Raw genomic sequence first — 24,213 nt, 5'->3', positions numbered from 1 at the left:
TTTCTAAATGAGGGCTTTTGTCATTAGAAAAAACAGCTGTTGTCATTTCAGGCAAGAAATACATAGGCACTGTCTCACAAAGCCCCACAAAGAGATGTTGACAGGCTCTCTGCACACATTTTCTGAGGGCTTTGGCAAGACAATTGTTTTTATTCTGTTCTGAATGAACAGAGATAGTCCTGAAAGGGAAATGGGAAACAATAAATGAAATATAAGGTGAAAAATCTGGCCCAGCTCGCTCAAGTAATTGCCCTCAACATGTTTCTGTTGCTTCAGATCTCAACAGTGAGTGCTACGCTATGTGTGTGAAAACGGAGATCATAGTCTTCATCCAGCAAAATAAAGACTGTGTGGAATAGTCTTGGTCACAGGTGTTTGAACCATTTTTCAATGAAAATAGGTGTAAGAGATGGCAAAAGCAATTTCCTTAGTTACCTAAATTGTCTGCAGAGCATTGGTTTGGTCGGTATTGTACTGGGTGCTGTGTGTGCAAAGAGCAGATGTAAGCTCCCACAAAGAAGTGCTGCAGAGTGTGCAGAAGCAGTCCAGGAAGGAAGCTTCCACACTGCCTGACTGACCCCCAGTGTCTGGAGCTGACAGACGCTTTGGGACAGAGTATCAGGATGTGAATATTAGTGCTGAGGTGGGTTCCTGTATTGCAGGAAGCAGAACTTCATTCTATCTTGTAAAGAAACTGAGTTTCATGAAAGATATTAGAGCAGTAGGACAAGCAAAGCATGACCAAAGCCTTGTTGGGATTAAAGCTGTGGCTTTTATACATCTATTAACAGTAAAAGAAAGACCAGGGAGACCCTCCATCCCCTATTAGATGCAGGAGGAAACTCGTACTATCACCTATTTAAGATTAATCACTTGTTACTGTACAGCACTTTGTAATTGTGGCTAATGAAGGCTGATATAGCCATTAGCTAGCAACTCTAAGTAATGTTCCTCATTTAGCGGTTTCTAACTACTGGTGGCTCACTGCTCCTGTGTGGGAAGATCCTTGGCATTTTTCCCTCTACCCCACCTTCCTCCTTATGATGTGGCCCAAAGAGTTATGGTGAATGGAGTTAAATCCAGCTAGCAGCTGGTTACCAATGGTGGTTCTCAGGGTTCAGTGTTGGGCCAGTTCTGTTTAATATCTTTGTCAACAATCTGGACAAGGGGATCGAGTGCACCCTCAGGAAGTTTGCAGATGACACCACGCTGGGCAGGAATGTTGATCTGCCTGAAGGTAGGAAGGTTTTACAGAGGGGCTTGGACAGGCTGGTTTGATGGGACGAGCCCAGTTGTAGGAGGTTCAATAAGGCCAAGTGTCAGCTCCTGCACCTGGATCACAACAGCCCCACAAAATGCTACAGGCTTGGGGAAGAATAGCTGGAAAGCTGCTCAGAGGAAAAGAACATGGGGGTGTTGGTTGGCAGTGGGTGAATAGGAGCCAGCAGTGTGCCCAGGTGGCCAAGCAGGCCAACAGTGTCCTGGCTTGTGTCAGCAGCAGTGTGGCCAGCAGGACTGGGGCAGTGACTGTGTCCCTGCCCTTGGCACTGGTGAGGCTGCACCTGGAATCCTGCATTCAGTTCTGGGCACCTCATCACAAGAAGGACATTGAGGTGCTGGAGCATGTCCAGAGAAGGGCAATAAAGCTGGTGAAGGGTCTGGAGCACAAGTCTTAGGAGGAGCAGCTGAGGGAACCAGGGTTGTGTAGCTGAGGAGGAGGCTGAGGGGAGACCTTCTTGCTCTTTGCAGCTGCTTGAAAGGAGGTTGTAACTGGGTAAGGGTTGCTCTCTTCTCCCAAGTAACAAGTGACAGGACATGAGGAAACTGCCCCAAGTTGTGCCAGAGGAGGGTTAGATTGGAAATTAGGAAAAAAATCTTCTCTGGAAGTGTTTGTCAGGCTGTGGAAGAGGCTGCCCTGGGAAGTGATGCATCCCCATCCCCGGTGGGTATCTGAAAGACATCTAGATGTGGTGCTTAGGGACACGGTTTTGTGGCGGACTTGGCGGTGCTGGCTCGACGGTTGGACTTAATGATCTTGAAGGTCTTTTTTTCCAACTGAAACGATTTGATGAATCCTAGCTTTTCCCACCCTTGCCCACCTCCTCTGGGGCTGGGCTGCGGTGGATTCCCTGCCGGCTGGGGAACAGCGGGGCCCGGCGGGGCCGAGGCGCGGCCCCTTTAAGGCGGCGCGGGACGCGCTGTCCCTTTAAAAGGCGGCGGCGGCGGGAGGCGGCGGTGGCGGCCGCGGCCATCGCCTGCCCGGCGGGGTTTTCCCCCCACCCCTTTCCTGCCGGGCCGCCGTTCGCCAGCCGCCCGTTAAAAACAGGAGGCAAGATGGCCGAGCTGGGCAGCAAAGGGGTCACTGCGGGGAAGATCGCCAGCAACGTCCAGAAGAAGCTGACCCGGGCCCAGGAGAAGGTAGGGAGAGGGATGATGCGCGGCCGCCGCTTTCCCGGGATGCGGGGGGTGATGCGGTACCGCGGGTGACACCCCTGCCCTAGAGCAGCCGCGTCCCGCAGCGGGTGACCCCCGATCCCGGCCGGTGGGCTGTCAGCTGCCTTCTCTGCCTGCGGGGTTAGGGCCCCCTTCGCGTCCTGGGAAGGCAGAATTTCGCGGCCGCGGGGTTCGCCACCCGTCTGCGCGCCCGGGATGAGCAGGAACATGGATTCTCCCCCATGGGAGAGGGGAGGGAGGACGGAACGCCGCACGTTTGTTTTATATATGTAGATGCTTATTGTTTCGGCAGGCGGAGACCTGCTTTCCGTGGCATGTAGGTTGTGCCGTATGCGGCAATTTCAAGAGCGGCACCGGGTTTCGTGGTAGCGCTGGATACATAACCTCGGAGGCGGTGATAAAAAGGAGATAGTTACTTGCTTCCTTATCTTCTGACAGCGTAGCATGGTATTCGCTATCTGCTTTACTGACCTTGAGGTCCAGATTTTGGAACGGTGTAAGGCATAAGCCACGATGTCGCAAGCCGGCACTGGGGGGCTGCCCCACGTACCCCCTTGGAAGGCTGTGCCGACGTCTGGTGAGGGAAGGGTGGTTTGGTTTTTTTTTCTTATATCCTGGGGGCCCTTTCGCTGCTCCCTGCCCACCCCTGTGCCAGCGAAGGGTGCCAGGAATATGCAATGGATACTTTTTATGATCATCTCTCTGGCACGCTGCAGCTGATGCCAGATGCCTCCTCTGTGTAGGGATTATCGGGCGTTTTACGCAGGGACATTGATCAGCTGCTTTTATCTTGGGCACGCTCATCTTGGTTTTCAGTGATTTGCTGTGAGATGACATTGACTGAATAAGGACGGGTGCATCTTCGAGGGAGGGAGGGTGAACGGATCTGTTCACTGCTGCTCTTGTTCCTCGGGAGTTATCTTTAGCAGCTAGATTCGATCCAGGAGGTTTGGGATTGGATGCAGTGCTGGCCTGAGCCTTGGACCGGTGGCCGACACTGTTCCTAAATGCTGCTGAGTGAATGGCAGCCCAAACTATTGGGCCTAATTTTTGCTTATGCTGTTTTCACTGCTTGAAGCTCATTTACTGAGACTAGAAGTGTGCTTTGAACTTGCCTGGCTGCTTGGAAAAAAAAAAGGCAGATCCAGGATGGAACCTGCTAGTAAGTGTGGCCACATCTGTGTTTTTTCCCCTTATGGCAGTTCCAGAAGGGGACAGGGTAGGGAATCTGTCTCCTGGGATCTGGTATCTACCTTGAACTTGTCATAGATGCTAATTTCCTTCTGTGTTAGCCACCAGGTGGCAACCATATTTTTAGTTAATATGAAGGTAGATGGTAAAGTCTGAGCTCCCTTGGTCTGCTGATTAAGTTATTGTATTTATTGGTGCAGCTTGGAGCCAAGTGTGGCCTGCCAAGCCCTTCCCTAACTTCTTATCTGAACACACACAGGTTCTTTTCCTAGGGAGAAAATTTTCCACAATCTCAGCTGGAGATCCAGTTAATTTCCTTGCTTTTTCCCTGGTGGTGACTGGGGATGTGAGAACAACAACAGGAGTAATAATTAAGAGTTTAACTGTGTATTGCAGGTAATATGCACAGCCTGGAATCAGTTATTTGTTTGTTTACACAGGAAAAAGGGAGTACATCTCCCTTTTCCTCTAAGAAGAAAAGGAAAGTTCAACATGAAGCACTTGCATAATAAATCAACACAAATTCTAGGCCCTTCGGCTGTTGTCATTCTAATGCACATGAAACAACTTTGCTCTCTGGGCTCTCAAAAAAGGAGAGAGAGAGGAAAAATGAAAAAAGCATTGCTTACTGTATCATCTGACTGGCCTTTTCATACTGCTACAGCTTCATCTCTAACAATTCCTTTTTTGTGGAGTGTTAGGTTCTACCCATGTCTCTAAGGAGCACACCTGCACTGAGACAAGCATGTGAATGAACTTTCAGCTGATGAGGAAAGATACGGCTGAATAGGGAGAGAAGAAGACATCAGTGGCTATGGCCCTATACTGGTGTTGGTCTTGTGGTATTGTTTTAGACTGTGATGTGTGGTATCGTGTTTAGCAGGAAGAGTAAACCACACATTTGATGAAAAGGACCATGTGTTTAAAAATAGTAAACAAAAAAAAGTAAGCAGAACTGTGCAGAGGTAGACTTGGATACGCAACAGACCAAGCACTTAAATTTATTAGATTTTGATGAAGGGATGCTGAGTGGGGTTGAACTTTCCTTTTTGAGGCTTAAACAAGCTGACAGTGCTCCTTTTGCATGTCCTCTTGTGGTTTGAATCTAGGATAAAAATTCTTCATGTCAGAGTGGTATCTCCCTCCCAACATGAGCCCTGAGGCTTTGACTTCAGCAATTTCCTTCATAGTGAATTTAAGCCTTGTGTTAAGCAAAGAATGAGGTCTTTTTGTTCAATGCAGAATTTGCACCGAAACACTGTACACATCCTTTTTTCCCTTCTGAGATGGCCATTATGTAAAGTATGTAAGATATTCCTTCAGAAGTACTGTTTGCTTTGAGCTTTTCAGCAAAACTATTGGCTATTTTTGGAAGACACTTTCTCAATTCCGCAGGAAATATGGGGCAGAATGGCTGACTATGCTATTTGCAAATGGGCTGTGCACCCTTTTAACCTCTTGGTTCAAAGATAGCCTCGAGTATAATACTTGGCAATAATTTGCCCACTGTTCACTCATGTGTCTGAAATAAGTTAATGCCTCAGTCAAGAGGAACCTACCTAACAGAAGGGACTCATGCAACCATTGCTGACTCATATTATCCTTTGCAACGAACAATTAGGAGATTTAAGCTGGAAGTAGTGCTTTGTTCATCTGTTAGTTAGCTGAAGGATTTTTCAGATCAAGACACTGAGCACTAAACCTTTTGTAATTAACTTCTTAAAACAGAGAAAATTGTAATACCCCTAATGTCATGGTATCCTGCAGAGAGCCTGGTGTTTGCAAGCTCTTTTAAACTTTGCCAGTAAGGATCTGAATTTGTTTTCTTTGTCTGTAATGGATCGTTTTGGGTAAAATGTGTTTCTGCTATGCTGGAACAGGTTGCCCAGAGAGGTTGTGGTTGCCCCCCTGGGGGTGTTCAAGGCCAGGTTGGGTGGGGCCTTGAGCAATCTGATCTAGTGGGAGGTGTCCCTGCCCATGCAGGGGGGTTGGAGCTAGATGATCTTTAAGGTCCCTTCCAACCCAAACCTTTCTATGATTTTATGAATTTTTATTTTATACTTATGAAATTTAAGAAAAACTCCACAATTTCCATAGTTCTTAGTTTGCTCAAAGAATGTTCTATTTCTGGTGGTGTGAGTCTGCACATGCACAAACACTTCTGCTTTGAACAATTAAAACAGTGTCTCAATGGCTTGATGCAATCCTGGTGTGAGGGTAGCTCCTCTGTGAGGTTCCAGGAAGGGATTGAGTTTGGGGAGCAAATAGATTGGGGTTTTGTAGCTTGGCTGGTGGTGAGGGTCCTCATCACCTGATCAAGCCCTTTGCTTTGTTCCAGCAGCTTAGGCAGAGATTCAGTGTGGAAAGGGGGTGTTGGCTGTGTGGGCTCTGACTGAGGATTTAAATTGTGTATAGACAAATAGGCACATCTGTGGAGGTGAATTGTAAAGTTGACATTGGAAAGAGAAGTTTTTCCTCCAAAGCTTGGAGAGTAGAAACAAATGAACTTGTTTTTCCTTTCAAGACTTCGACTGAGCATGGGAAGTTACTATCCTATAGGAGTGGTGGTCTCTTGCTCTCTTTTCATTACAAAGCTAGGCAAAATGATGAGTCTGTGTTCTGTGACATGAATAGGCTGTCAGATTTTCTCATGTTTTCACTCTGATATACCAAAAACCTCGAGCACCCCCTTTTTCTTTGCCCCTAACCAAAGAGGAAGGCTTTGTTCTAGGACCTGTCCAAGTTTAGTCTGGACAGCCCAACTCTCATGTTAGAGGGGATATCATTTAGGTCACAGATTTTTGCCACTGACTTGCTGTGTTGCCATGAGGTGTCACTTTTGCTTTCTCCTTTTGGTTTGATTCGTTTACCCACATCTGTGTTTGCAGAGTTTCCCTGATTAAACCTTCTGTAAGGGCAAAGTCCTGCTCTCCTCTGGCTTCCCAGTACAAGGAGGCTGGACTGTATTCCTAGGCTTGCAGGGCTAGTATGACTGCAGCTGTTGGTAGTCAGGCTTGCTTGTGCTTATTCCCTGCCTGCTACATTGCAAAATCAAAAAATATTTAGAAGCCCATAAAGCAAAGGCTTTGCTGAAGAATTTGCTGCCCAGCAAGGAGAAATAACAAAGGACACCTGCCCTAAAAAGGAACGCTGAGACCTGCTTTTGACAGGCCACAGTGCCCTGTTATCCCAGTGCTTTTTCCAATTCATTTGTCCTGTGTAAGAATTGTAGCAGCACAGGCTGTATCCAGAAAGAATTTTTTTCTTTTTTTTTTTTTTTTTTTCCCCATAGAACCTTAGGCAGTTTCTTTCCCCTTGCAATCCCTTGCTGGATGTGAGCAGGCTGTTATTTGGGTGGAACAGGGTTTGCAGAAGGCATGGCTTGCATTTTGAATTTGCCCTGATAAAACTTTTTCCCCCTGATAAGACATGGTCCAATAGGTGAAGCATGGCAGGTGAGAACAGCTAGAAGGAAGTTTCAGCCCTGTTGAAGCAGCTGAGAGTCTATATCAATGAGAAGCATCCAAGAAACTTAAACCAAATTTACATAATAAATGTTTTCTGGATTTGGCTGTCAGAGGCTGCCTGATCTGTAGGACACGGCAGACTGGGAGCAAGGCTTTATATAAAAAATAGTAGATGCAGAAAGCTCTCTTACTGAGAAGGAAATATCACATCTACTTTCTTGGGAAGAGGGAAGTTCCTTATTGGTCTTCCTTCAGGGTCCTCCTGTCTCTTCAAAGCTTCTATGGTTCTTGCTTGGCTTTTCCACCAAACCATCCTACCCTGTGCAATCTGCCTTGCGCCAGTGAAGCATGAACAGCCTGAAGATCTGTAAGAGTTTTCTCTTGCTGATCTGGTATGAAAGTTGTTTGTTTTTTTGCTCCTTGACAACTCCCCAGAAGACAAGGCAAGGAATTCTTGCTTTATATCTGTGTTAGTTTGCATTCTCAAGAAGGCAGGGCTTAGGTGACAGGTAGAGTCTCAAAGGTACTTTAATGTCTAAATCTTGCTTGAAGACAAGCACTGGGTAGAGGAGGGAGATCTGAATTAATGCCCTGTAAGGTACAGATGATTCCAGTATGAGCTCAGACTGTATTACTGGGTATCAGATAATCTGCATGGGGCAGGGAGGAGGTGAAATAGGAAACCAGGCTCCACATGTTTCCTTGCCCATGGAATGGTTCAATTGGCAGGGCCCTTACAGTGGCCTGCTGAAGGTGCCCCTCTGTCTGGGTATCTACAACAGATTTTTATATTTTTTTAAGAAGCAGAATCTCGTGGTTGGATGCATTTTCTGATTGAAAAAGGCCCTAACTTATTCCTGTCACTTTATCTTCCTTATGAGTTTGAGTCTTAACACCCAGTCTTCTTTAGTGCTGTTCTGGTGAGACCAGGTCCTTAAAGTAGGATCTGCAATTTTTCTTTCCAGGGAACATTTCTGGTGAGGCTCTAGGCAGGATAAAGTTAGTGTTACAGAGCTCATTGGGTAGGGGAGGTGCCCTCTGTCCTCTCCCTCCATCATACACGCTGATTGTTAAGCAAAGTTTTGTGTTTCCTGGCACACTTATTTATTTATTTATTTTAAACATCACAAATGCTCTTGGTGTGTGACTAGCAAATGAAATGGCTGTCCAGGCCATCTGGGAAAGCCATGTGCAGCATGAGGTGTTCAGCATCTAGCCAGACTGGAATCTTTGAGAAGAATGCAAGTTTTCCTTTATTCATGACCCTTTGAGCAGAGGCACAAGACCTTGTTGATGGGGACCACCAAATGTGTCATAAAGCTCTTGTTTTAAGAGCTTTTGAAGTGACAAGAGAGTAGCTTAGGTTGACTGGTATTGCAGTGGCTATTTTTTCCCTGCTGTTGTGACAGTGGCCAGACACCTGAGCTACCTGGTGTGCGAGTTCTGCAACTGTGCAAGGATCATCTTACAGTCCTGGCTCTCTACCTGTACATGCAGGGATCAGACTTTCTTTATGTAAGTGCTCTGTTGGCAACCTGACATGATCATGAAGGTAAATTTGATTTGCCCAAGCAAAACAGACTTATAGCCCTGTCTTCTTCAACTGCCCACAGCTCAGCTCAGTTCCCTAAATGAGGTGACAGAGCCAGGGTGTGCAGATCAGCTGTTTCTGCTGTGGGATAAAACTGTGTTAATGTTGAGCAGGAGACTGTGTTCTGCACCCCAGAGCAATGAGATGGGAATAGGTATTAAATACAAATAAAGTTTCCTTGGAGAGCTGCTGCCAGGTGGAATCAAGGATTTGATGTTAGCCTTTGCTATAGCCTCCTCTTGAGGGACTGTATGTATATTTACTTTTCTCCAACAACTGCAATATTCAATGTGTGGGTGCCAGCAACCCTGTAACATTCTGACATCCTTACTGCTGAGCTAAAAGGAGGCATCTCTCATGGGAAGGGATCGGAAGAGAGAAAAAGTAATTTGCGTTGTATTGCCAGTTAAAATAAATTTTAAATACAGTAGTAGTTGACAGCATTGAGGACCCTCCACAGAATTGCCTGAACTGCTGGTGCAAGGGATAGGTAAATCTTGGGCAGGTATTTTTTAAGCAGGTGCAAGTGACTGATGGACTTCAGACAGTTCAGGTTTCCCTTGGTATATCTTCTGGCTTTGCTAACCTCTGAAGCTGCTTGATCTTCACTAAGCTGGCAAGTACCACAGGGTAGGTCCTGTCCCTCATTCCTAGAGAAAAATTGGAAATGTAGTTTATTAACAGACAATAGGATTAATGATTTTTTTTTCTTTAGGTTACTTTTAATTATGCCAACTTGTTTGTATAGTTTAGTCTCTTGACTGCTACTCAGAAAATACCTCTCTTTGTATTTGTATTTCTGTGGTCTGAAGGAACAGCCCTGGTAAATGGGAATAGAAACAATATTTCCCCCCCCTTTTTTTGGCTCTTTTTATCATGTTTCTCCTTGATTATGTTGGGTGCTTGTGTTCAGGAAAAGTTTGGTTGCTGGTTATATTTTGAGGAAGACTTGGAAGCCAGAGTTTGAGGCATTAAACAGACCTAGACAGAGGTCTCTCACAATGAAGCAGCTTTATGAAATGAAGAATAGGTGCTGTGTTTGCTTACACCTCTGCAAGTATGCATGTGTAACATTTTTTTTCTACTGTTTAGGCTGTGCTGGAGTAAACTTGCTTAGACCTGTGGCTGGCAGGTTAAAGTCTTTTAAAGGCAGCATTTCCAGAGGGGTGCAGTTAAGAGGGTTGTAAGAGCCAGACTGTGTCTCTTTTATTTTTGTCTCTTCCTCTAAAAGAAAGGAGAAGTCTGGGTGGCAGTTTGTTCTTGATATAGTCTGCCAGGCAGGATGGAGGGTGCGAACTTTACCAATAAGGAGGAAAGCAGGACTTTACAACAACTAATCCCTCTGTGAAAACCACAGGCTGCATTTAATCTCTTGATGATATACAGATATCGAAGCCTGAAGTGCGAGCCCCTTTGCAAGGATTGGACATGCAGATCCAGGAAGCTGGTCACCTGTTCTGAAGTATTTTATCTTTTTTTTTGGTCATTCTTCATCAATGAAGTTTAGTTTGTGTATTTTAAGTAGGTTTCGAACTTTTCGTTAAACCTGCTCTAAGAGCCACACTTCTTCTCAAAGTCCTCTCTTCAGGAGGGAGATTAGAAGCTGATATAGCTGAAGTACAAACATTTTTCACTGGGCATCTGTGAGCAGTGTGGTTTGAAACTGTGTGAGGCAGAACTGCAAAGCTTGTTTGCTACCAGGGATAGGAAGGGGAGCTTCAATCGTACAGTAACCACTGTGTTTGAAAACATGGTTGAAAGTGTTTACACTTCTTTCTCTAAGTCATGCTACTTGGCTTGATTGTGCATTTTATCAGGCTAGGAACAATAATGCAGAGCTGATTTTGAAGGTATTTGCAGAGTGAATAAGCAGTTATATCCTATTTGACTTATTTGGGTTGGTGCCAGCATCAGATGTGAACGTATACTGAATAAAGTATAAATACTGAGATTTGAAGAAAATGTGGATCTTTGCATATTTTTCCCTGGCAGAAGTGCTGGTCCTGTAGCTCTCTAGTTCCATTGTAGGTCATGTTGCCAATTCCAGTAAGTTATAGTAAGTCTTTTGATCGTATCAGCTCTAGAAGTGTGAGTGCGGAAGGACCAACCTTATTTCCATTTCTACTACTTCAGCCATTATGGGGAAAAAAAAACGGGCAAAAACTTGAGGGGAATAAAAAAAGCATTTTTTAAAAATGCAGGAAATTCCTTTCCTGTAATTTGACTGTTCAGCTCATTAATTCTGAATTTTCTAAGAGTCAAGTGGTATCTCAGACATACTTTTTTCCCTCCACCACATCTGTGGGTGGAACATGACCCCTCTGGTCCAAATGTTGATTCTGATACAGGAGACCAAAAAAGGGACTTATTTATAGTGGCAGTGAGCAGTATGTTTCAAGTATGTAGAAATATATTTTGGAAAAATTATGTTGAGGGGAGATGGTGGGGTCTGTGAGGGAAATAGAGCGCTCAGAAAAAGTTTGTTTGTTCAGATAGAGAAAAATGTTCTGCATTGCAATACTCCTTAAGGTATAGATTCCTCAACCGAGGAGTGCAATTACTATCCTTCTGTGTATTGAACTGACTTCTACAGTAGAATACCAGGGATTTTTCTGTTTTCTGACTGTTTAGACTGAAAAGCCATTGTGGAAAGCCAAGCCTAGCTGTGTCTTAATAAACTTGAGCCATTGAAGGAATGTACCCACTCTGATCATGTTTCCTTCATCAGGCATACAGGCAGTATGATTATTTGTTAGTATCTGCAGTGTGTTTATACTATATATTACCAAAAAAGGCCATTCCCTATTCTGAAACAATCCCAGTGTAAATATTGGACAGTCTCAGTTAATTAAGATACTTTTTTTTTGTTTTGTTTTAGTAAAATTCTGTATTGCAGAAGACTTAAAAGGGTTTTTGGATATTTTTTTCAGAGGTTTGGTGAGGATACTTTTGTAGGCAAGGGTGCAAGGCAAAATTTTTATTAAAATACACAGGTTGAAGAAATAAGAAAGATTGGCTTTCTTTGGAAAGGAAGAGCAGTTGTATGTGCAGGGCTGGGAGTGGAGGGTTTGGAGACTGACCATGGTGGGGAGTAGTCAGAGAAAGTCAAAGGGTGACATGATCAGTAGGTTGTAGAGCCCTGTAGTGGTGCACGACATCCAGTTGCTCACGGACTTGTCTGGGACTTGGCCCTGAGTGGGTATCAGAATCAGTTGCTAGACTAGAACTTTTTGCCAAGCAGGAGGCTTTTGTTCTCCTTATTCCCTGACCCTTGATGAACATAAATAATTCAGGGAGAAAGTGTGTGTAATCAGGGCTGGATGACCTTATGATGAGGCTGTGGGGTATAGTAGGTGAAAAGAGCTGTGTTGCCATGCTGGATGAAAGTGACCAACTTAGAGCTGGGGTGGTTTTACCTGGTATGACTTCTAAGTGGTCAGACCCCCTCTGGTTTAGGCCTTATTTTTTTTTGAGGAATGCATTGTGGTGCTTTTCCTCTCTAAAGATAATGTTGACCAGATTATCAGCAAGTAGTCTGGCAAAGAAGCCAGCAGGCTTACACTCATTCACAGCAGAAGAACTTGGCTTACCAAACCCAGATCTCAAATTTGCTGTTACTCATTGTTTGACTCTTCTGAAGCAGAAGCAGTCCTCTCAGGTGAAAAGGAAGAAGAGCTGTTCAAAGGCTGCTTGGGAAGAACCAGCAAGAGCCGTTGATCATCTCTGTTGCTCCAGATGTTCCCACATTGATGGGACAAGCCAACCTCTGCCACCCAACACAGCTGTGCAGAGCACTATTCCTAAATCTTTACCCCATGTCTAATGCATTACAGCTACCATCCTCTGGCTCAGGGAGTCCCAACAGCTGATCCAAATGTCTGTGTCTTTTCCCTTTGCTCCATCATGCATGTTACGTGTTCCAGATCTGTCCTGCATTTGTGAAGCTCCCATCCACGTTCAGCAAGGTGGTCATGAACCTGTACAGGAGCTTCCCTAGCCTCTTAAGGACTGTCCATCCAGCCTGCCCTTTCTGGAGTCCCCTCTCACATTGCTCTGCCCTATAAGAGCTCCTCTACCCATTTCCCTCCTAGCACAAATCTGCTCCTTTATCTCTTTCTCCAGCTCAGGCCTGGCCCCAAGTGCCTTATATGTTTTTTTCCACATTTGGTAGCTTCATTTTGCATTAGGATCTACATGAAAATTAAAAATACTTCTTGCATATGTATCAGTGTTTAAAATGAGTGTTGCAGAGGAGGAGGCAGAGGACTTGAGAAGGGGGGTTGTGCAAGCAGTGCTATTTATGCTATCTATTCCTCTTACTAGTGTTACTGTTGGCTATAGATAGGTTTTAATTAAGCTATGTTAAAATGCCAACCCAAGTAATAGACGTTGATGTTGCTGAAGTCCTGGTGCCTGGAATGTCATATTGATGCCAGCTGAATTAAGTGATGCCATTTGGATTATTAACTACAAAGCTAGAGTGTAACTACTATCCAGCTACACAGTTGTGCCCTCTTTTTTTGGGTCTCTGATTTGTTATCTGCTTAAAGGTGGGGCATACAGAAGGTAGGGTGGAAATTTACTGCTTTCTTGGAGACTCTTTGACTTTTCCTGCTTCTTTATTTTCAGAATATTGATAGACTTGTATTCTCCCCAGTCTTTGGTTTGCTGAAATCAGGAATTGTGGGGAAGTAATTGTTTTTACCCACCTGCATTGAATAAGAGCAAACCAAGTGGAAAAAAAAATGTCCATAAAGTTATGAATCGGGCATATAACTGCATACGGCCAGCATAGCTTGGTTGCACAACCACACCTCACAGCTGTGTGTTCAGTGGTCTGTCACTTATGCAGCTACATAGTGGGGTGGTAGACACATGCAGCCCATGCACCCCAGACTCGGCAAACAAAGGTTGAATGGTCAGGATGACTCCGATAGAGCCCATGTGTCTTCTGGTGAAGCTGTGAGTTTTCAGTACCTCTGGTATCTGGTCACTTGCTTAAGGTGCCAAGGCTGAAGCATTCAAAGTCTGAAAACTCTGGCTTAAGATATTAAGATTCTTAATCTCCCACACTTCTTGAGGTAGGTGCTTGCTTCTAGCTCTGGGTTTGGTCTGGTGGAAGTTGTCACTTCCAAATGGTTGTCCTGCTGCCCTCTTTCCTGCTCTGCACACCTGCTGGAGCACTTTGAGTCTCCATGTGTTCACCTTTAGATCAAATCTTGTCTTTGTCAAGCTGACAGTTTAAACTGTCCCAGCTACACCCACTGCGGCAGCAGTTTCACATTGCTCTTGAACCACATCTTCCACCAGGATGTGTTATCTTTAGCTACTTTGTTTATCCTCCTTTCTGCATGCTGCTTCCCCTTTACTGTCCCCAGGGTTGTTCTGCCCCTATCTTTCTAATTGTACATTATTTTTCATTTATATTCTGACTTTCTGAAACTTTTGATGGAAGCATTTAAAATAGATGAAGAAAAAAATGGAAAGTGACATCTAGGTGGCATTTATCAGGTTTGTTTTTATTCTCACAAGCTTAGGTGGTGAAAAAGCAGGACATTTCCATGTTCTTACTAAAAATAAACAGGGATGGGTAAAAGTAAGGGTTAGAGGGAGAAATTTATGCTTTCTTTTTAACTGCTAAAATCTGTCAAGCAAAGGAAAAGATATATAAAAAGCAGCATGTTTTCCCAATAAACGTCCGTAAAGCAAGGTTAGCTCATGCGTTTTTAGAAGGAGATGGCTGGTTGGAACCAGTGGCTACATACATAAAACCTTTCTGTTACACTGATTTGCCATCTGCAAAGTTGGTGAGAGGTGATGCTTGCAAACATCCAAAGAACTGAGGATTTATTTGTGTTTTGTAATCATGCTGTAGAATTGCCTTGAGGAAAATAGCTCTTGCATCCTGGAGATGTACTGTGTGTTTTCCTAAAATGCCAGCATGGCTGTTTTCTTATAGAAGGCAGTCCTTGTGAAAGCTGATATTAGAAATATAGAAAGTGCATTAATTTTCTCCTGCAACAACAAATACAGAGTTTTAAGCTAGATCTCTGCTTCCACTCAGATTTCAGTTTAGATAGAAGGACTAATACTCACCTATTTCCACAGCTGGCTTTTCGTTCCTCTGGTGTTGGGCCAGGCTCTTATACTGACTGTTTTGTTGTCTTGAGAGCAGCTTTAAAGATATTGATGCTACATCTTGGTGATTTCTGAAAGTTGCTTAGGGGTTTTTTATTTGTATTTAAGTAACCACATCCTTAGTGTTAGTGCCTTGTCTTAACAGGTAGGGCTCTCCTATCACCCCCATTTAATTTTGTTTTGTTTTTAATGTAAGTGCTAGCAAAAATCAGTTGCTGTCAGAAAAAACGTTGTCTTTATCCTTCTCTGCCAGAATCCTGGCTAAATTCACAGTAAATCTCAGAGCCTGGGCTGGCAGGCATGGGTGAAAAAGCCCCCCCTCACCCAGCCCATTGATGTGCATGGTAAGCTGACTGTGACTTACAGCACGTAAAGGGGACTGAGGAGTGAGGCTATGGCTGCACAGATTTTCTTTCTGGGGCAGAAGAGAAATCAAAATGAAGTTGCAGTTCCTTACCACCTTAATTTAATGGCATCTGGTAAGTGCTAACAGCAGCTTTCATTTTCTGCTGGTTCCTGTTGCACTAGTGTGGTTTCTCCTGCAATGGGTCCCTAAGCCTCTTATTCCATTCCTGCACAAAGCTGGGTGCTATCACCTTTAACCAGTGGTTAATGTTCAGAAAAGCAGTCTGCTGTGATGGTAAAAAGTCTGAGTGGCTCCTCCTTCAGTATCCCAATATATTGACTTTGACAGCTGCAGTACAGCATGGATGCCAATGATCTGAACAACTTACCAGGGAAGGAGGGGAAAATGATGCTGCTAGCACTTATCAAGATTATTTTCTTCCACACAGTGATAAATGATTCATCCAAACTCGCTCTTAAATTAGGTGAGAAAATGCCCAGGATGGATGAGGGAGAGAACACTTGGTTCAGGATTGTAGTAAGTTGCTATCCAGCCAGGTATCTCTTGGTATGCCAGGAAACATTTTCAGCAAAAGTGCCTTTTCTGCAGTGCTCATGTCCTGTTCTGGGGAACTGACTCCATAAATGGACTATTTGGAGGCTCTGGAGCATAATATTCCAATTCCAATACCTGCAGGGTCACCGTGCCCTCTAATGCAGCTTGCAGACAGAGAATGGCTTTGCCCTGTCATAGTTATATGCTTAAAGAGCATTACTCTGATTATCCAGGAGGACAGATTAATGGGAGTTGATGGATAACTGGAGGAAGGGAGAGGTGCTCAGGAGGTGAATTTGAGTTGGCAGACTTGTGTTGCAGAACAAGTGCTATCTGCTTGTGAAAAAGTAAACCAAAGACACAGGTCTGGGGGATCTGTCCTGCTTTGAAGAGTTTGATGAGGCAGATAAGAAGATGCTTGTGTGGGAAGCTGGGTCATTAAAATTGTCACTAGTGAATTGTGGTGTTAGAGGTACCTCAGAAAAGTCTTCTGGAATAAAATGGGGGAAAATAAATAGATGCTTCTGTCCCTCCAGATATTGGCAGCTAAATTGGAATTTGTTCTAAGCCCTTGGTTTTCTAGCTCCAGCCCTCTCCCATGGTATTAGATGAGTAGAATCCTACCTGCTGGGATAACAAATAGGAGTCAGTTAGGCATTGCACAGCAGCCTGATCTCTGTACCAGCCATGAGTGGGTAAGGTTGGTGAGAAGTTGCCCTTTTCTGTGTTGGAAAGAGCCCGCGTGAGTTGTACAACCTGTTTGATGGGGAAGGGAATGGAAATGGTTTCCTAACTGCAGGATAAGATCTGATCTTATAGAAGGAACAAATGTGTTTCAGAGACCTGAATGGGAACACGATCCAACTGCACTAGGGATGATGAAGAATGGGAGAGAGCAAGGGCTGGAGTAGGGTTTCCAGAGGAGGAAATGAGACTTTCTGCAGGGGAAGTGACACTTGTGCCTGTTCTTAACTTAAAAAGTGGTATTCTACAAGAACAGGAAAGAAAGGGATTGCCAAAAAAATCCCTAGAGAGATGTTTCTGCCTTTTCTTTCTGGAACACGTTTTCAAGGACGGAATCCTGCTCTTGAACAGGCTCTTAGCACCAGTGCTGACCTTGGCAGGGGGCTGCATGTGCAAGGCCAACTGTGTCTGTCCTCAGAGCCCTGGAGACACAGATATGTGTGCCTCTCATCCAGCCAAGGAACAGTAACACAAGTTGGTTTCCTGGGTGAATTAAAGTTCACCATCATGAATGGGGCTGTGAATGAAAATGAGGAGGGGACAGTGGAGTGGCAGGCCTTTTAAAATAAAGTCCTTCTTGAGAGTCTGCAGTACCTGCCTGCCAACCCCCAGTGATGGGCAGTGGGAAGCAGAGGGACAGCTGATGTTGTGTTGGGGGAGGCATCCTCCAGCACATTCTTCAAGCTTAGGGATGGCACAGGTCCGAAGGCAGTCATGCTGTAGATGTGGAAGGGTACCAAAAGCATTAATGGATATTTTTAGCCAGAACAAGTAGGGGCAAAGTTTGAAGGGGACAGGAAAATACTTAGCTATTCTTGTGTTTTCAGTCTCCTGATGCTGGTACCAGGTGTCCTCTTCAAGGGATGACTAATTCTTTGTTTTGTAGAGAACAAAAAACAACACACTTTCCCCCCCCCCCCCCCCCCCCCCCTCCCCTCCCCTCATCAGATGAAACAAGTACTTGTTTTTGGAGGTGAATTTATCATGCTTGGAATCTGCTGCCTTCAGAGCTTTGTCCTCTGTTTCCCCTTGAGCTGTTAGTGGAACTGTGGCACTAAGACATAATTTTTTAATGGAAAACTCGGCTCCCTCGCACATTGCAAAATCAAAGACTTCACTAATCTTCCTATCCTTGGAGAAAACAAACCAAACCAAACCCCCAAACAACCAACCCCTAAAAAAAGCTGGAGAGGTGCGAATCCTGTTCAGCCATGGTGTATTGTTATTTTATTCTGGTTTGGTATTGTAGGGTTGCTTATTGGGGGTGGGCTTCTTGTTTCTTCCACCCTATTGAGGAGAAGATCTTTTCTGTGGTGAAGAAGCTGGGGGAGATACAGGAAGGGAAGGCAGAGGGTCTGGTCTGAAAGATGTATAGGCTCTTGGGCCACTCTAAAGCACTTTTATATAAGGAGTCTTTGGATGATGAAGATTAAAAAATGGAAAAGAGTGTGTATGGTGAGAGAACAAATTCTTCCTTAATTTCTTCTCCCTGCTGCCACCTCCCTTAATTTTTGACTGTAGTAACCTTCTGAAGGTAAGTTTAATCATAGAATATTGTCCCCAGTGGTCATGGTAGCTCTTCTAATAACACCATGCACATGTACCAACCTGGACAGATTTTTAGTGTGTTATCCTGAAGCTGTGGCCAGGATAAGCAGGGATGTTAACAAATGGCTGGAAACTTGAAGATGTATGAAAACGGAGTCTGTTTTCATGGTGACAGGCTGAGGGAAGAAAATTCATGTTTAAGGTTTTCTGCTGCCTTTGCTGTCTGGCTCTACTGCTTCCTTACTAAAATATCTTGATCTGCATTGTTTGTTGTTGTAATTTTCTGTAATATTTCTTCTAGCTGTCAGTCAGGGATGGATTGGATTCATGTTGCCATTTGTGTAAAGGAAAAAAGGTGCAAGTTGGAATATCCTCTGCTGAAGTCAGCTGTGGTTACTCTGGTAGAGTCCTGCAGGTAGGAGGAGATGATCAGTCAGTTCCCCTGCCCTTTGCTTTGTTGGTCAGGCTTACTGGACTGATGCAACTAATTTATTTGGGTTTCAAAACCTGGTAGTAACATATGGATGGCAAAAAAATGAGAGGCTTGGAAACACTTGTGTATTTACCTGTGTTGTTATATCTTGGGACTAATATCTATGCATCCTATATGGTTCAATCCTGCTTCTCTCAAGGAGTAAGTCTCACTTTGTCAGAGAATTACTGTGTGGGAATGTTCTTTTGAACCCTTTAGACTAGCTTTCACTGCACAGTTGGTGTCCTTGCTTTTTGGAAGGAAAAGACCCTGACCTGGGGTTACACAGGTACAGTTTTTCATCCTACCTTTGCCATCACACAGTTGTTGAAACCTGGAAGGCTGAAAGAGAGCCAGAAAACCAATCAACATCTTCATCTCCTCCAGCAAGAGCTGAGCTTGCCTGTGTGTCAGAAATCTTATCTTGCAAGTACTGATAACACTATTCTCAGCAATGGTAAGGAACAATGTTCAAGGGTTGTGAAATCATACCCTTGATTTTTATTGTCCCTCCTCAGGAGCTATGTGAGCGTGTTAGCCCCACTGCAATCGAAAGGGAAGGGGATGATATGGAAAGGCACTGTGGCTTGTACAAAACCAGAAAGAGCATCTGTGTCAAAGGCAGTTTTTCAGTACAGTTTTTCCTGGTTTTCAAGGGAACTGTGACAGTTTCTCCATTTCTTCTGTAAAAAGATTAAGTTTAGTACTGACCTGCATGTAATTTAGGGTTTCTTACCATTGTTGTAGATTTCTTGTGTAGCCATGGGCAAATTACTTGTTCTCTGGAGGCCTCATTCTGATCTCTACAAATGATAGCACAGAAGTGATTCTTTGTTAGGGTGAAAAAAAGAAAGTTTAAATACATGCATATGTGCAACAACCTGTTGCACGTTGCCTGCTGTCCTCCTGACAGTGCTGTTATGTGAATAAAACTTCCCTGCTCTCTGTATCAGAACTTTATTAGGCTCCTGTTCTCTGTGGTGGAGGAGATCAGTAGAAACAGGCTGCCTTCTGCCTTCTTTCAGCAAGTGTCTTTGGCTTATTTGTGTCCCACCCAGCTCTGGAGTCTGAGTGATGATGGTGCACTAGGGCAGTACCAGAGCTTTTGTGTGATGCACTTGTTGCTTTTGATAAAAGAGATGGTTCTATGTTTGTTTTGGAGGGAGATGTCCTAGCATTACATGCACATGGGCAGGTGCATGTAGAAAAGTAGCTGCAGCTGGATAGTTGTGCTTCACAAGATACTGGTGATTTAGCTCTGGTTGTGCATACGTTCCTCTCTTTTCACCTGCTTAGCAAAGCATCTAACTTCTTGATAGTGTCAGCTGCACATCATTGAATTTTCTCCTTCCAATCCCACGCAGTGATCTCCAGCCATCACTGTCCTTGGCAGGAAGCCAAAGGCTTCAAGGCCTTGATGCTCTCATCAGATGCTAGCAAGAAGTGCTTTCCCCAGTGAGATCCAGGGGAAGCCTTAGAAGTCTGATCATGTCACTGCTCCCAGCTCTGTTTTGTTGTAGGAAAAAGTGCCCCTGCTTTGACTGTATTTTCCTGCTCTTGAAAAAACTTCAGCTGCTACATCCAGCAACTCTCTTTGGATTTTCTATTTTCCAATTCTCAACCAGTCAAAACACAGGCAACCTTTCCCCTTCCAAGCTAAGGCATCTTTCTCAGAATTCATGTTGTTCCACAGTAATAACTATTTAGTCATTGATCTAGATCCTTGCTGTAATTTTTCTTTCTCCTTCTGTCATCTTTAACCTTTGCCTATGTCAGTTGTTCCATCAGACCAGAATCCAAATGAAGCTGCCTCCTGGATTCTAGTCTGCATTTAATAATAGGGCTGTCATTGTTACTGAGGAAATAGCATATCACAGTGCATTGGCTCTTCTCTCATCCAGAAGTTTAATTAGAGGTTTGGCAAATATACGGTAGTTTCTGCTCTGGAGTGGTTGTGTGGAATTAGGGACCCAGGATACTCATGGGTGCATTTCCTGCTCAATAGTTATTATACCTAAATGAAAGGCATGTGGTAGATAAAACAGCAAGTTCATGAGGCCTGTGAAACTTCTGGTTTCTGAGTCTTGCCTTCCTGTGAGTTCTCCCATTTTCCTGGGATCATTTGATACCTCCTGGTAGAAAATCCAGCAGAATTTTGCCTGTCCTAGAGTTGGATGTTGTTTGTTTGGAGCAGTTAAATGGAAGCTGGGCACACAGGAGTGCTTTGGAGTTTTGCCATTACAGATTTATCTCCATACTTTTAGGTCATAATGTGTGTGGCTTATAACAGGAGATTACATTTTTATTTATTTAAACACTTAAATCTCAGTGAAACCTTGAAGTGTTTTAGAAAGTGTGTAAAAACTGAGGTTTGGAAAAAGTCTTGGTGAGTGAAGCCACAATTTTCAGTAAATAAACTAGTTTCTAAAACAGTTGGAATTTAAATGAGTTTAAGCCTGAAAATGTGACTTGTATAATTAAGAATTTAAAAATTTTGGAAATACCAAGACCAGAAATCACCAGCTTATCTTGAAATAGAAAAGACTTGGCTGCAGTTCCCCTGCTTTAGAAATGGGAGTGAATTTTTAGTTCTGTTGAAAGACAAGTTTGGCAAGTCTAAACCTTAATGTTTTCCAGAGACTTCATCAGTAGAAATGGGACACTTTATGTTCAAGCTGTCCAGCCACTGAATCTAGTCCTTTAGCCAAAGATCCACCCTCACAGTTAGTATGACTTAGTGAAAACAATGGCCCAACACTTTGTAAGAGGACATAAGTAGGCACTGCTTCTGGGGAAGTCAGTTCCACCCCTTGTAAGCCAGGCTGGGACATCAGAAACCAAACCATTGGTTACTTTTAACATGGATCTGTGTTACTGTTTCTAACTGAGGTTTATTTCTCAATCTTGTTCAGCAAACAGCCACCCCAATACTTGGGTTAGCACAGGAGAAAACAGTGGTGTAGAGGCAGGAAAGAGTGGGAGATGAGACTTTTTCAGTGTCCTTGAAGGGAAAGGTTTTTGTGGAACTATGGTATCTCTAAAGGCTTCTCTCTGCTCTGGGGAATTCTCCAGTCCAAGGCAAATTTTCTTTCAATCCCTCAAGCAGGATAGTTCCATTCTGAAAAGGAGAGTGGAGGAGATGCTCTTATCTATCTGTGCTGGTGAAGGTGCTTCAAAGGAAGGTCCTGTTTCTTGCAGAAGATGAATTAGAGCAGAGCTTTTACCATGGAAACTGACTATCAGAACTCTCTCCTGGAAGTGATTAGGTGGCAGTGCTTTTGAAAGTTTATATCTATAACCTGTCTGCAGAAGATAGCTTCCACATCTCCTGGCCAGTGCCTGAAGGTTTTTAGGATGGTACCCTTCGGAAGAGCCCAGGTCCCTTTGACATGGAGTCCCCCTCAGTACAGACAGAGGTGCACAGAAGGTAGGAGCAGCCCTGCCTATTCTTTCCTGCCCCATCCTGTTTCCTAGTGCTGCTGGAATTGATCCCTGTTGATTCTGGCATGGCCATGCTGAAAGCCACAGGGGACAAGGGCTCCTTTTATTGGGAGCTGCAGCCAGGCACGTGGACGTGCTTCTTGGCACTTGCCCGTTCCTGGGACATCACGCAGTGATTTTGCTGCCTCCTGGGATGCGTGTCCCTCAACTCAGTGTTGCAGTGCTGGCCAGGCAGCCTTTCCTGTTCTGGTATTCTCGGAGAGGGAGGAGAGAAAAGGTGTGAGTAAAGCGGTGGTGGAGGTTTGCACAAGAGGAAACTAAGTATCAGGTGAACGTGACCCTTTATAGCTCAGTGCAGATAACAAACAGGGAATCAATAGGGACAAATAGACTTTGTTCCCTTTTCCATCTTCACTCTTAAAAATACTTTATGCAGCTAAATCTCAGTTGTGTGGGGTTTTTGGTGTGGTTTTTTTGTTGTTTGTTTTTTCTCCTTTCTAAACCATGTCTTGTTCAGGTGGTACTAGCATTTAATACTCTGGAAGTTCTTCAGGCTGCACATGGCTAATACTGAACTGGGGAGAGGAGCTGAGGAGCAGGTTGGGGTCTGAGGCATGAGCTGGGGAACACCCACCTGGTACAAGAAGTTGTCCTCCCTTCACAGGTTTCTGTTCCATTTGGTGGGAGCACTCCAGTTCCTGTCATTGCTTGGCTGTGGTTGCAGAGCTATTTAAGGAAGGGGAAGTGAAACCTGTGGCAAGATAAGATCTGGCAGAGAAGTTTTAGTCTATGTCCATGACTGGTGGGAAAGGGAGGCTGCAGGGCATGTCTCTTGCCAATGAGATCTCAAAAGCTCACACTCAATATTTGAAACACCGTCTCCCGTGCCCAGTAGGTACCTGTGACACTATCCAGTGCGGTGGGGAATTGGGCAGCTGCAGCAGAAACTGTTGACAGTAGCCTTGATGCCTACACCTCTTTCTTGCAGGTGATATTAGAAGTATTTAGATGATGGCACTTGCCTCGTGGGGATGAAGGCACAGAGCAGTGAGCATGTGGTGTTTGCTTTTCCTAAGCTATTAGTATGGATAGCAGCAGCCGTGGATCACTTGCTGGTTACTGTCATGAATAATCATGCCAAGCCAAAATTAGTATGTAGGAGCTGCCCAGGAGGCTGATGTGACTATACTGGAAAGACATCTGTGTGGGTTAGCAGGCGTCATGCTGTCGCCTTCCGTACCAAGGAGGGAGGTTTGTCTTTGCCTGCTCACAGCAGTTTGCTGCTGTCACAACACGTGTGTTGCTGAACACGAAGGTTAGTGGCTGGGTTAGGAGCCTTACTGGGTGTATAACGTGGGATGTGACACGTTTCGTCAGCTGTGTTGGTAGACCTGGCATGGCTCTGTGTTCAGAGATCAAGAAAGGGATGTTATTCAATTCCCCCAACTGCTGCCTGGGAATTACATGAAATGGAGAAACATTTATAAAGCTTTTGGAAGAAAAACTCCTAATTGCTATGGTTCTCTTTGTTTCATACCACACCCCAGAATTAAGTCGTTATTCATAATTGGAGTAGATTGTCTTCTGTTACATGCTTGTTCTTCTGTCAGACACATGGTCTAGTACTGGCTGCTTTTGGAATTATTAGATCTGACACACTGGGTTGTGTCTAAGGTTGAACTTTCTTTTTCTGTCCCCATAGCTGGGTGTTCTGCATACATGCTAGTGGGGTTGAAGGAGGCTCCCTTAAAACTGTGATGAGAGTCTCATCCACACTGCAGATGAACTAGGACAGGCCTTCAAACCTTTTATTGAATCCTGGGCCTTAATTTTCTTTTCTAGGGGTTTTTCTTTCTCTATAAATGCCAAACATGCAGCTTGCTTTGCATGGTTTTTCTTCATGGGTCTTGAAGTCTGCAGACCACATGCAGAAAATGACACAATGTTCTCTTATGTGTAATACCAGATCCATAATTTCAACCCAGTATCTTCTGGCCTTGCTGTCTGGTTAACTTCTCTGCTCTTTGTTTAGACTTAAGCAAGTAGTAATGTGTAAGCAGGCACCTATAATCCCTCCACGTGTGCTTGAGTTGTCTTCAAGCCTGCTTCTCTGAGCAGAGAGTTTCAACTTCCTTCTTCTGAAAAGGAGTTTAGTTAAATTAAAGCTGAAGTCTCTGCCTGTGGCTCTGATTCTGTGTGTCACCACTTGAGTTCTCTTGCCCTCCTGCTCTCAGCTTGGATCTTGAGTTCAGCACAAAACTGTTCT

The 24,213-nt window shown here is 44.3% G+C and overlaps 1 protein-coding gene across 9 annotated transcripts in view; it reads left to right on the top strand.

The window, feature by feature from the left end:
• Positions 1–2,221: 2,221 nt before the first annotated feature.
• The window catches only part of BIN1 (bridging integrator 1), a 95,247-nt gene continuing 73,255 nt past the window's right edge, over positions 2,222–24,213 (top strand). For 8 of the 9 annotated variants that reach the window (XM_051622843.1, XM_051622838.1, XM_051622841.1 and 5 more), the window contains exon 1: positions 2,246–2,418. In XM_051622843.1, the coding sequence (XP_051478803.1) occupies positions 2,335–2,418 (84 nt within the window). In that variant the 5' untranslated portion in view covers positions 2,246–2,334. Of the gene's footprint in view, positions 2,419–24,213 lie in introns of all 9 variants that reach the window. The other variant, XM_051622842.1, reaches the window with a different exon arrangement.

The sequence above is a fragment of the Apus apus genome, chromosome 6 (assembly GCF_020740795.1).
Source record: "Apus apus isolate bApuApu2 chromosome 6, bApuApu2.pri.cur, whole genome shotgun sequence".
NCBI classification, from domain to species: Eukaryota; Metazoa; Chordata; class Aves; order Apodiformes; family Apodidae; genus Apus; species Apus apus.
Note: the sequence above shows the minus strand (reverse complement) of the source record. Positions and strands in the feature narration are given on the sequence as shown.